We start from the raw sequence: 13,358 nt of genomic DNA on the forward strand, positions 1-13,358 counted from the left end.
AAAAAAAAAAAAAAGATTGCTGCTCCTATAGTCTGCGCATGTGCGATCCATGCAGGCAGATGGGGGCGTTCCTCCAATCGCCCCCATCTGCATATTTTTGGTTTCTGAATTGATCGGATCTGCCAGGATCGGGCTCGATCTGGCAGGTTAGTGAATCCTGGCCTAAGTCTGACTTCTGTTGTAAGTAAATTAATGGAATCCATTGGACTACAGGACCTGAGGCAACATGGATTCACTTGTCTGACAAGTCTGATCAATTTTTGCCAAGAATTGAAAAGAGGGAGCGTGCTAGATGTATTATACAGTCAAACCTCAGTTTGCGAGTAATGTGGTTTGCAAGTGTTTTGCAAGAAGAGCAAAACATTCCTGCAAATCATGCCTTGCAAACTGAACATTGACTCAATTTGCGAGTGCCCCACTCCCCCCACGATCCGGCATCCCCCGCCAAGTGCCCAAACACCATCCCTTACCCCGATTTGGCACCAGCACCAACGCACAGGACATGCCGGTGCCTGAAGAGCCTCCCTCTTGGCTGGGCTGGGCCTTGAGCATCTGCGCATGCTCAAGGCCTTCTGGTTTCACTCTCTTTGAGATTCTCAGAGATAATACCATAAGGCCTTGAGCATGCGCAGATGCTCAAGGCCCAGCCCAGCCAAGAGGGAGGATCTTCCGGCACCGGCATGTCCTGTACATTGGTGCTGGTGCCAGTGCCAAATCGGGGTAAGGGATGGTGTTTGTGTGGGTGTGGGATGCAGGATCGCAGGGGGAGGGGCACAACATGACTGGGAGGACAATGCCAGTTTGGGGGGGCGTTCGCTGGCGAGGGGGCGATACTGGTTCTCGGGGAGGGGGTGGAGCAGTGTCGGTGGCCTCGAGGGTGGGTGGTAAGGTTCTGATTGCTCCTCGGTGGCCGAGACGACCTTGGTACTCCCTTCTACTTCAACTCAGCAGCAGGGAGCCATACATACTACCAGTTTTTCCTTCTCTGCTTACACAGAGTCAGGGATCTATGCTTCATCCCAACCTGCAGTCTCTACACCTGACAGCTTGGTACCTCTCAACATAACTCCTCTCCAGTTTTCTCAATCTGTAAGACGTTTTAGAGGCTTCTAGGAAACCTACCACTAGACAATGCTATCACCAAAAATGGACTAGATTTTCTGCATGGTGTTTTTCTCATGATAAGGAGCCTCAGCATTCCTCCTTATCTTCTGTTTTAGATTACCTTTTGCACTTATCCACTTCTGGCCTCAAGTCTACATCGATCCGAGTCCATCTCAGTGCAATTGCGGCATTCCATCAGCCTATTGAAGGGAAACCCCTCTCTGCTCATCCAGTGGTTTCCAGATTCATGAAAGGACTTTTCAATGTCAAACCTCCTCTCAAACTGCCTCCTGTGGTTTGGGATCTCAATGTTGCCCTTGCTCAACTGATGAAACCTCCGTTTGAACCAAATGACAAGGCTCATTTGAAGTATCTCACTTGGAAAGTGGTGTTTCTCATTGCCCTCACTTCTGCTCGAAGAGTCAGTGAGCTGCAAGCTTTAGTTGCTGATCCACCTTTCACTGTGTTCCATCATGATAAGGTGGTCCTACGTACTCATCCAAAATTCCTCCCTAAAGTGGTATTGGAATTTCATCTCAATCAATCTATTGTTCTTCCAGTGTTCTTCCCGAAGCCTCATTCTCATCCTGGAGAAGTAGCTCTTCACACTCTGGACTGTAAAAGTGTTTTGGCCTTCTATTTGAAACGCACCAAACCACACAGAACTGCTCCTCAACTTTTTGTCTCCTTTGATCCTGATAAGTTGGGACATCCTATCTCTAAGCGTACCATCTCCATAAAGTTAGAGCAATGGCAACTTCTGTAGCTTTCTTCAGATCTACAACTATTGAGGAAATTTGCAAGGCTGCTACTTGGTCCTCGGTTCATACTTTCACTTCTCACTATTGTCTGGATACTTTCTCCAGACGGGATGGACAGTTTGGCCAAACAGTATTACAAAATTTATTCCCTTAAATTGCCAACACTCCCATCATCCCATTTTGGTTAGCTTGGAGGTCACCCATATGTGAGAATAAGCTGCCTGCTTGTCCTGGGATAAAGCACAGTTACTTACCGTAACAGGTGTTATCCAGGGACAGCAGGCAGCTATTCTCACAACCCACCCACCTCCCCTGGTTGGCTTCTCTGCTAGCTATCTGAACTGAGGAGACGCGCCCTACGCTGGGCGGGAAGGCACTCGCGCATGCGCGGTGCAGTCAACTCGAAACTTCGAGCTTCCGCATCTGGGCTCCGCTGATGACGTCACCCATATGTGAGAATAGCTGCCTGCTGTCCCTGGATAACACCTGTTAGAGTAACTGTGCTTTTTCTGCAGCTCTCAAACCAACCAAACGGCAGTAATTCCCGACATAACTAACCACTGTTTTTGATTCTGTGACTAGGAACAACCTTAAGTGGAACCATGGTTTATTGTTCTTGATGTGTTATCGCCCCTCTTGTTCAGGGACACATCGAAAACAATTTACCCTTTCATGCCCTTCGCTATTGCGAAGGGGGAGGAGGGATAAACAGTTTCCAAAAGCAGAGCTGCACAAAACCTCTTCAGATGCTTGTGTGTAAATGAGAGCCCCACTGTTAACTTTTCAGCGCCTGAATCTTATTGCTACTTGACCTTGACAAGGGCAACAGCAGATTCAAAGCTCTCCGTCTCCCTTTATCTGGCAAAGGCGGAGAGAGGAAAAGGCGGGCCATTATTTTGAGGTAAAGGGCAGGAACGCCCTTCCATCTCCTTTTCATCTTCCGTTCCAGCGCTTGTACTCGGCTCGGGTGCGCTTCGTGTCAGGTACGGGAAGGGTCGGGATCACTGGAGGCGAGGGTATCGGTGCCAATCTAGTTCCTTACTGCGCAGTGCGCCCTTCGCTCCTGGCAGCGGTTGTTACCGCCTTTCTTGAAGTCCTTCTTGGCGCCTTCGAGCAGCCGCCGCAACTAGCCCTTCTATTTCCTCTCGGCGCCCACGTCGCGCCTCGTCAGAAGCCACAATCGCTTCTATGTAGCTCTTTTTTTAATTCCTTTTGGTTTTCTTAGCAGAGGACTTACGACGGTCGCGGGAGACGCTGCGCGGGGCCCCTGTTCGGATAAAAGAGCTCCTAGGCCCGAGCCCCCTCATTTTGATTTCGAAGCCGCACTGTTCCGCGCGCGCGCGCTCTCGCTTATCTTCACATGCCGCTGGCCGGTGTGTCAGTTCCGTCCCCCGTTTAACCTAAGTGGACGTCGCTTAGGGCCTTGCCTGTAATGTGAGGGTTATAACTTAAATGTAGACTTAAATTAGCCTAACCTAGTATTGGCTAGAGAAAATACTTTACTTAAAAAAATTAAAATGTTCAGGATTTTTGAGGGTTACTGTGAAGGGCTTTTCTGTTGGAAGTGAGCGAGCTCCTGTTATCTGGCACTGGAGTTGCGTAGTGGGGTAAGACGTAAGGAATTATTCCAAAGTGCATATCCATAGGGCATGTCGCAGTAGAATGTGTCTCTCTTTGGGATAGAGAAAACAGTCACAATTCCTTACTTAAAACCTTAGTAGCCAATTGTAAGAGTAAAGATAAACTTTTGCATCTCAAAACCTTAGCATAAACTTCTTTCCAGGCCAGTATAACTTTTGGAGGCTTTACTAACTCCCCCCCTCCCCCACTACAAAACCACAATAGCGGTTTATAGCGCAGGCTGGCACGCTGAACGTTCTGCGCTACTCCCAACGCTATCGTGGTTTTGTAAAAAGTGTGTGTGTGGGGGGGGGGGGTGTTGAGGTTTTGCAGTTAAAACATGGTAATTGTAAAAATCAATGCACAGTATAACCACAAAACCTCTGTAATCGCTACTGAAGATGTTCCAGTAACAAATGAGAAATTAATATTCTTTAACCTCATTTTCACATTACAATTAATGCCATCTTAACAGGTGTCGTTAACTGATTTATTTTTTGTTTTTTATATTTTATACACCGTGCTGTTGGCAAATTGAAGTGCAGTTAAAAATTTTAATAAACAATTCATATTACCTGCTACATTGTTAATGCTTGGAACTACTTCCAGGATAACTGTAAGGTTCAGTTTCCACCTATCCACGACCCCTTCCAATTATGGGCTAGATTCAGTACGTGACGCTCAAATTTGGCACTGAAATCAATGCTCAAAGATAAACACCCATTATAGAATAGCACTGAGCATTGATTTAGGTGCCAGGACTTATGCTTGCTAAAACCAGATGTAATTTGGGCACACATCCCTGGTATTCTGTAACACTGCAAAGTCTAGGAAATGCCCATGCACCTCCCATGGCCACACCCCTTTTTGGATACATGACATGTGATTTGGGCTTATATTACAGAATAGTACACAGGAAAATGTGCATCCAGTTCCAAATTGGTGCTGATTTGTACCAGTTAGCACCCAATTGGCACTAATTGGCTTGGCCAGTTTAAATGGGTGCACATCTTGGGTTGGTACAAAAATATAGGTGCTCAATTTTGGGTGCTATCTATATCTATATATATATATATATATATATATATATATATCATCCAAAATCGAGCACCTATATTTTTGTACCAACCCAAGATGTGCACCCATTTAAACACAGTGTTTAAGCCCGTTACATTAACGGGTGCTAGAAAGCAGCCCCCTTTCCCTCTCCCCCCTCCAGTTCCTCCCTGACTGTCTCTCCGTGACCCCCTTCTATCTCCCCTCCCCCAAGCAAAGCTGTCTGCCTCCCAGCACACCCCTTCCCCAAAGCAGTCCCCTTTCCCTCTACCCCTCCAGTTCCTCCCTGACTGTCTCTCCAAGGCCCCCCTTCTGTCTTCCCCCCTCAAGCAAAGCTGTCTGCCTCCCAGCATAACCCTCCCCCAAAGCAGACCCCTTTCCCTCTCCCCCTCCTTTGAGAATTTTTACCTGTATGGGACACCTGCAGCACCGGCACGATACCCTCCAGGCGTTCCTCTGAGTGAAACTGCCACCACCATTCAAACTCCTTCACGCACCGCCCGCCTACATGCTGTTGAAGCTACCGCGCACCGTCCCCGCGGTCTGGCCAGCTCCTTTAGTCCCTTGTCGCCCCTTCCCTTCCTGCAGTCCCGACAAACCTCCTGACTCCAGCAGCGGCCGCAGCAGAGCAAATCAGGGTAGTAGAAGGCCGCGAAGCAGCATGTTTAGAGTACTGCAGCCGCTGCTGGAGTCAGGAGGTTTGTCGGAACTTAGGGAAGGGGGGGCGGCAAGGGACTAAGGGAGCCGGCCAGACCGCGGGAAGGGAGGGTCAGATGGGAGGGTCAGACTGCGGTTGGAGGGTCAGATGGGAGGCTGAATGGGGGTTCAGGTGTGCCGGGGAGGGGGGTGGGGGTGGGCGAAGACGACAAAGACGAACTGTCTTACAGGTGGGGGGGGGGAACCCTAAGTGCGCATGCGCACTCCTGCGGCCACAGACCTACAGATCAGGGAACACGCAAGTAGGAGTGCGCATGCGCGCTTAGGGTTTTATTATTATAGATAGAATCTGGAGTTGTATGGTTAATGTGGAAATAAGCAAACATGGTTAAAGGGCTACGTTAACTGTTAGGATCTGCTAACTTGTTTTAACAGGTAAGTAAATAGGCCCCTATGTGATACATATTTACTAATCAGTCATAAATAGGAGCAGAATTCATACCTCCTTGCTCAGATTCTAATGTTTGTGAGCCCAGCCACCTTCCATTTTATTCTGATGTTTTACCATTTTATACAATGGGATTGTCATGCTTAGGGGCATATTTCTTAGGCATTTGTAAATTGTAAACTGTGTTTATTTTCAGTTAGGGAGTTTTTTGGAGGGTACAAAAAATCAAATGTATGTTACTCCCTCTTTACAGAGCTGTATGGCAAAAGCCCTTTAAACCCCTATGGTCTGCACGGCTTTGTGTTAAAAAAAAAAGTGTGTGTGGGGATGGGTTGTATATTTGTTGCACTTACAAGTCATTAGCTGAGAAAAGGAACAACTTTATATGGAGGATGTAAGACCAGCCAAGGGAGGAGTATGAGAGTATTAGGGGAACTGGTGTTTTCCAATAAACACGTACAGTATTTTATTTTACATTTCAAATGTTTCATTGGTGTTTTGGTTAAAACCTAAAATCGGAAGACTTAGTCCTACTCCAGATTCATAGTGATTAGTAAAACAAAGTTCTTAGGGGTGCTTTATAGTTTGAATAAAAGTATTTCCTGAGCCTTTCCCCAAAAGATATTAATACGAACAGTGGCAGTACTTGAAATATGCCTGTTCATGGAGGAATGTAGTAACTGAATTACATTGCCCCATATGATTTGCTTGGCCTATATTTTGTGATTGAAATGAGCAGGGTAGGCCTCCTTGCTCTGTTTCCTTTCAATGTAAGGCCCAAGCAAGCAGGAAACATTACTTTTGTGTAGCACTCCAGCTCTGCTGGTCATTGGGCCAAAGGGCTGAGCCAATGGTTAACTTTTTTTTTATTATTAATTACTAATTTACACTAAAACCCACAAATGGTTTAGATTTATCTGGTCAGAAACTATAAGGAAATTTTTTCTATTACTAGATCTTTGATTAATTTTTCTTCATACTGACATTTGTTAGAGATTCTGTAATGCCCTTTTTTTAGCAGCAGATCTCACAACCATGATGTCTGTTTTCAGGGCTGCATTACAAAAACTACTATATAAATTTACAATTTTTAAGTTCATTTTATTTATTTTAATTTGAGCAATTTGTCCAGAGTATTGTGTTAAATGTAGTGTGTGCTTTCTGAATCTGAACTTTTTCTCAACAACTAAATGAGGCAGAACTTCTCCACATGATTAAAAAAAACACCAATGAGTTACAGACTAGACTTTACAATTTTCCCTTTTGTGTAAAAGGAAATATTCCCCTTCGCTTTTGTAGAGATTGTACCATTGATTTTAAATCATGTTTCAGAAACATTTGTAAAATATATTTATTTGTTCTGTTTTCCAGTAAAATGTCTGGAGCTGATGAGTTTTCGGTAAGTTATTAGCAAAATACTATTTTTCAGTGACTGAATCATTAGAAAGTAAGTGTTCCTAAAGAGTGTCAATCCCCTAAGCTAGTTTGGGGGTATATTTACTATGCTGCATTCAGTGTTTAACGTGCTAAAAATTAACACTTAAAGTGGGAATTCATTAATGGGAGAAGAATTGACGGGATTGCACCTTGCAGTTAACACAGAAGTCAATGTCTGCTGTATTAGTAGTTAACTTGGAATGCAATTAGCTACATTTCCACTCATCTGCCATACCATACCATAATTCATGGTGGTGGTGATTACTCTGTTTCCCCAAAGTGCTGGAAATGCTCTCCACGGTTCACACAGACATTTTGCTTATGGTCCCTTGGATTCTCTGGCTGTGGTTTAAGAACCATTGCTATAATCGGGTTTGCAAGATATTCCTAATGAACATGCATGAGGCAGATTTACATGCCTGTCATCTCTATTATATGCAATCTGCCTCATGCATGTTCATTAGGGGGTTCTCCTTAGAAGCAGAGGAATGCAGCCACACTTGTTGGTGAAGTCCTCAGACTGATCCTGTGTGTCGGTGCTCTCCCCTAGCAGTAGTAAGCTTTTGGCTTACTGGGCATGTGCAGGGATTCCTATTGGCAGTGGCTCCTCTTCAGCTCAATTTTGTATCTCACCGAAAAAGATATATCCTAGATGGGATGGCAGGAGGGTAAGTGTGGCTGTATTCCTCTGCTGTCTACAAAGAACTTCTATTACATGTAAGCAGCTCGCTTTTTCTGGAGACGAGCAGGGGAGATGCAGGCACACTTGTTGGTGAGTAACTCTTATAGGACTTACAGCACCTAAATGAGGCTTAGAATACACTGAAAAAGGATCCTGGAGCACTAGCTTCACTGCTGCTTAGAAATCAAGCATTTTCCATTCTGCAAGCACATTTGTCAATACTTAAAAAGTGATTTGAAATGGTTTCCCCATTATTATTATTATTATTATTTTTTTGTATCCTTAGTGCTGGAAGAACCTGTGGGAATGGGAAAGATTCCATTGGGGACAGGCAGGGATAGGACTTAATATCTTAGTTCCATATGCCTGGAGATGATCATTTAGAGAACGTAGTGTTCCATACAGAAAGCTGTAGATCTTGGAGAATTTAGTGAAGTTGTGCACATTGCAAGATTTAAGAGAAACTCTTAAAGGAACTTAGACCCAGATTCTCAAAATTTTAATGCTGTTGCTGAACTGTTTACCAACGCCCCCAACTGCAGCGGGAGAGATGCTGATTTTCTCCCGCTGCGAAGAAACCCATGCTGCCAGTGAACACCCTCCTCCCCCCCCCTCGGAACGGCAGCAACCCCTCACCCCTCCTCCTTACTGCCAAACAGAAGAATGGAGGAACATGGACTCCCTCCTCCCAGCTGGCCTGTGTCATCAAAAATAGGCTAACCCCTCCCTGGTGCATCCCAAGATGCACCGGGGAGGGGAAGGCCCATTTTTGACAACACAAGCCAGCTGGAAGGAGGGAGTCTGCATCCCTCCATGCATCTGTTTGGCAGTAAGGGAGAGGTGTTCTATGGTTGTAGAGGGGGGTTTCGCTGACAGCATGGGTTTCTTCGCAGAGGTGGTGTTTAACTATTTTATAGTGGAATTGTTCCCTGCTTTTTAATAAACCTATAGTAGAATTTGGCTAACTTTTCTATTACGTATATGAGAGACTGAGGGGAGGAGCCACTGAAGGCGCCAATCCCTGTACATGTCCAGTAAGCCAAAAGCTTACTATTGCTAGGTAAGAGCACCAACACAGGATCAGTCTGAGGACTTCAAAAAGTGTGCTTGCATTTCCCCTGCTGTCTCCAGAGAAGTATATTTTCATTTGGTTCCATTAGTCTTCTGGATTTTTGGAAACTGTAAAGCATATTTTTAGAATATGGTAAGGGATTGGAATATTTGGATGGCAGTTCTGACCCGAGTAAGTCATGCTCAACACTGTTAATATAAGCATGCTATAGTCTCACTGGAAAGGGTATTAGGACATAAGGGCATTTCTTGACATTTAATTGGAACCTAGTTTAATTCATTAGAAAAATATACACCGTTAATTATTGAAGTAAACAGCTGGATTCTGATTTACATGTATAGTCTGGGGCTAAATTCATGCACGAGGGGATGTGAGATTGGATGCATGAATCTCTCCAGCCTAGGCAAAGAACATTAGCAGTCTCTATTTTAGGGTTGCTTATGTATTAAAGGTGGTTAGAACAAAGTGAACTGGATAGAGTTGCTGCCTGTTAGTACAGGTTGATGAAACCTGCAATGTACTGAACAGTAAACATCTTACATGAAGGCGGGTGGAAACCCAGCCTTTGGGTTTCCAGCAACTTCCAAAAATGTGCAGTGCATGAGACCCCAGGTAGTGTTTGAATCTCCTGGATGATGGATATGGATTAATATGCGCGGCATGGGGTTTCTTAAGGTCTGCCTGGGATCTCATGCACTGCACATTTTTAGAAGTGATCTCTTTTATGTTTACAAATGGATATTTGTTTAGCATTAATTACATTTTATTTCCCAGTTGTCGGATGCTTTACCTGATGCTTCTCCTGCGAAAAACACAAAAATAAGCAACACAAGACCCGATCAACAGCCACAAGGGTGGTCCAATCCAAATCCTTGGGGAAACAATCCAGGTGCTCTTCCATCTACTGGGCCACCACCATCAGCACCCACTGTACCAGGTGCTCCAGCTTCTAATGTTCCATATCCTTCAGCACCTACAGGGCCATATCCTTCAGCACCTACAGGGCCATATCCTTCAGCACCTACAGGGCCATATCCTTCAGCACCTGCTGGACTGCCAGGACTGTATCCTGCTCCTTCTGGACCTTCCTCCCCTCCTCAGACAGGTCCCTTTCCAGCTCCATCTGTACCATGTCCCCCTCCTAGTGGGCCACTTCCCACCCCAAATATGCCATTTCCAGCACCTCCCAGACCTGGCCCAACAGAGCCTGCTGTACCTGGTCCTGTTGGACCATGGGGGTCAATGTCATCTGGATCATGGGGGCCGACAATGGGAGGGCAGTATCCTATGCCATATCCTTCCACTGGGCCATATTCCCAACCTAACCAGACACCTGGGGTTCCACCTACAGCAACATGGGGACCTGTTCCAACTGGAACATGGGGTCCTGCACCATCTGTTCCTTTTCAAGCACCATCAGGACCATACCCGTCACCAGGGGCATATCCTGCAAACAGTCCTTATCCAGTGCCTTCTGGACAATCTGCTGCTCCACAAATGCCTAGTGGTTACCATGTGAGTAAATGTTTTCTGTAAATATGGATATGTATATATAAATTACTATATTTTCCAAAATGTAACTTGTTGGATTACATCTATAAAATAAAAGCCTTAGGATTGATACAATTTAATTTTCTAACCCACTGTTCTATAGAGGGCATTATTTAGGGAGGAATTCTATAATCAGCACCAGTATCTGCAGCTGTCTTAAGAAGCAGCCACCAATAGCATGTCAAACATGAATTGGTGCTGATTTTATAGAATTTGGTGGTTTTTTTTATTTTTTTACACTGGCACCTTAAATATAGGCATTTTAGAAGCCTACATTTAAGGCACCAGTGTTGCACTTACGGAAGTGCCTAGGGACACCTAAGGCCACTTTCGGTGCAAGCAACACCCATGCTGGCCCTAGGGGGTCCTTAGGTGCCCTTAAGCATTTCTGTTAGCACGACTCTGGCACAGTAAATGAAGGTGTATTTTGCGCCTTTTTTTTTAAGAAAATGTGCTTCTGGATTGTTTGGGTAGCTGGCAGTATGGTGTCCTACTGCCGGCTAACCTTCGGCGCGTCTTCAAGAATTTTCCCCTTAGTGTTATTTTCAAAGAAAATGTGAAAACATCAGTCAATAGAAGTTAGATAATCTGTCTAGTATGAAGTACAAATACTGCGTCTTAGCAAGAGAATTTGGAACACTGTGCACCCCAAAAGAGCCACTATTCCCATTGATGAAATGCACTGGACAAAAAGTCAAAGTATTATCAATACTGTGCTAACAAATTTTAAAATTACTACTCAGACTACCAGTAAAGGTCTACAACCTCGGAGTCAAACTCTTATTTTGCCACATTTTTCAAGGGTAGCTGCCAACTCCTGGAGCACCAAGTGTAGGGCAGTAAACACACAATAACACTTCCAGTATACAGAGTAACTACAATAAAGTTGTCACTTTAGAAATTATATGTATGAAAAATCAGGAAATAGTGGATAAACAAACACAAGCAACCATCACCACCGTCAATTAAAATTGCTCTTAAGAATTGCATCATCAACACTTAAAACAAGAAATCATAGAAGAAATAAGACCTCAGTAGCAACCCATCACTCGCAAGTTCTAAGGTTTTAAATGCATAAGTGGAAAAAAGTCTTATTAATCACCTTTCAAAAAAAAAATCAATACTGGTATATGTAAATAGTATTATCCCAGGACAAGCAGGCAGCCTATTCTCACATATGGGTGACATCATCCACGGAGCCCGGATACGGACCAGCCTCGCAAGCAGACTTGCTTGTAGAAACTAGAAGTTTAGAGTCAGCCGCACCGTGCATGCGCAAGTGCCTTCCCGCCCAGCGCAGGGTGCATCTCCTCAGTTCTCAGTTTTCCACAGAGCCGATAAGTCCGTCTTTGACTCTCTGCGTTTAACTTTGTTACTTCATGCCTTCTCTCACCGCAGTTTGTGTTTATTTTCTTCACAAATTGCTGTGTTCTTTTATTTCTTTCTAGTTAAAAAAAAAAAAAAATTTAATTTAGTTTCTTCTGATCGACTGCTGGGACAGGCCGCTTGTCCGCAGCCCATGGGCTTCGACTTTGCGGCGACTATATTTCCTCCTATGTCCCAGCCAGCAACGAGCTTCAAGAAGTGTAGCCAGTGCCAGCGTGCTATTTCCCTCACGGACCCACACCATTGGTGCCTCAAGTGTTTTGGGCTGGACCATCAACTGAAGTCGTGCGAGCGCTGTGCTACTCTTCAACCTCGAGCCCTTAAATGTCATCAGATTTTAGTGGAGAAGCTTTTCGGGATGGATTCTTCAACCACTCACTCGACTTCGAAAGCGGCTTCAGTTCCACCTTCGAACGAGGGTTCTCCTGCCTCCATGACTGCGACCTCGAGCCTCATCAGACCTTCCTTGTTTGCAGCGGCTCTTTCCTCGACTACACCTGCTGTATCTTTTCCTGCGTCCTTAGGTCAGATAGCTCAGCAGAAAGTTCCAGCGGTGGTAATCAAGGTTGCTAAGACTTCCAAGTCGAAGCACATTTCCACTGCCACTTTGGAACCTCTAGCCAAAGCAGGTGGTCCGGTTTGACGCAAATCCATCCTTGCCAGCTTCTTTCCAGACCATGTTAGAGAAGCAATTTATTCAGTTCCTAACTAATATGGGACCGAAGCTAGCTACTCTAATCCAGCCTGGGCATTCTCTGCGAGTGTCTGGTCTGGCATCTATGCACTCGAAGCAAGGAGCAGATTCTTTGCAAGTGCCTCAACAGGAATTCTCACACTCCATACAAGGAGCAGAGTCTTTGAGAGTGCCTCGAGATTCCTCCACCAAGCCTCCTAAGCTTTGATCCACAGCTTCTAGCCCTATCCATTCCTTGGTAGCAACATTTGCTTCCATCTCCAGGGCGAATTCTCCTCGATATTAGGAGATCTTCCAACCACCACTCTCACCGGCGATCGAGACCTTCCTGGAGGCATACTTCCAGGCATAGCTCTTCTTCCAAAGAGCATCCTTCAACTAAGCCTCGCTCTACACTTTCCAGCTCTACTAGATCACCGACTCCTCGATTGAGGTCCCCGCTTCCAGACCTCGAGGACTCAGCTGCTTCATCCAAGTCTCCTTATTCTTTTGATGCCTATTTTCCTGCCGAAGCTTCATCTTTGACCCAGGCTGCCTCGATGTCCTCTTCTCGAGGCAAGGCATTAGCAGATCAGCTATAAGAACATAAGCAGTGCCTCTGCTGGGTCAGACCAGAGGTCCATCCCGCCCAGCAGTCCGCCCCCGCGGCGGCCCAACAGGTCATGACCTGCCTTAATCACCAGAAGGGGCCCCCTTGCCCCCTAGGTTTCTCATCGAAGTCCTATCTTCCCATCAATGTCCTAACCCTCCGGCCTTGCACCTGCACGACCTGGTGAGCTGTCTATACTTATGCAACACCCCAGCACCTCCCTCAGTACCCCACGATCCCCTTTTCCCTCAGGAATCTGTCCAATCCCTGTTTGAATCCCTGTACTGTACTCTGCCGGATC

At 45.5% G+C, this 13,358-nt stretch overlaps 2 protein-coding genes across 5 annotated transcripts in view; one reads left to right on the forward strand and one right to left on the reverse strand.

The window, feature by feature from the left end:
• The window catches only part of WDHD1 (WD repeat and HMG-box DNA binding protein 1), a 140,645-nt gene extending 137,438 nt beyond the window's left edge, over nucleotides 1-3,207 (reverse strand). The window contains exon 1 of one of the 2 annotated variants that reach the window (XR_004540079.1): nucleotides 3,103-3,207. The gene's annotated coding sequence lies outside the window, so the exon portion shown is untranslated. The remainder of the gene's footprint in view (nucleotides 1-3,102) is intronic. The other variant, XM_033951349.1, reaches the window with a different exon arrangement.
• The window catches only part of MAPK1IP1L (mitogen-activated protein kinase 1 interacting protein 1 like), a 34,215-nt gene continuing 23,504 nt past the window's right edge, over nucleotides 2,648-13,358 (forward strand). Inside the window, exons 1-3 of one of the 3 annotated variants that reach the window (XM_033951352.1) lie at nucleotides 2,648-2,766; nucleotides 7,018-7,045; nucleotides 9,612-10,352. In XM_033951352.1, the coding sequence (XP_033807243.1) occupies nucleotides 7,022-7,045; nucleotides 9,612-10,352 (765 nt within the window). In that variant the 5' untranslated portion in view covers nucleotides 2,648-2,766; nucleotides 7,018-7,021. Of the gene's footprint in view, nucleotides 2,849-2,982; nucleotides 3,473-7,017; nucleotides 7,046-9,611; nucleotides 10,353-13,358 lie in introns of those variants that run through there. The other 2 variants (XM_033951351.1, XM_033951353.1) reach the window with 2 other exon arrangements.

Source organism: Geotrypetes seraphini, chromosome 7 (genome assembly GCF_902459505.1).
Source record: "Geotrypetes seraphini chromosome 7, aGeoSer1.1, whole genome shotgun sequence".
NCBI classification, from domain to species: domain Eukaryota; kingdom Metazoa; phylum Chordata; class Amphibia; order Gymnophiona; family Dermophiidae; genus Geotrypetes; species Geotrypetes seraphini.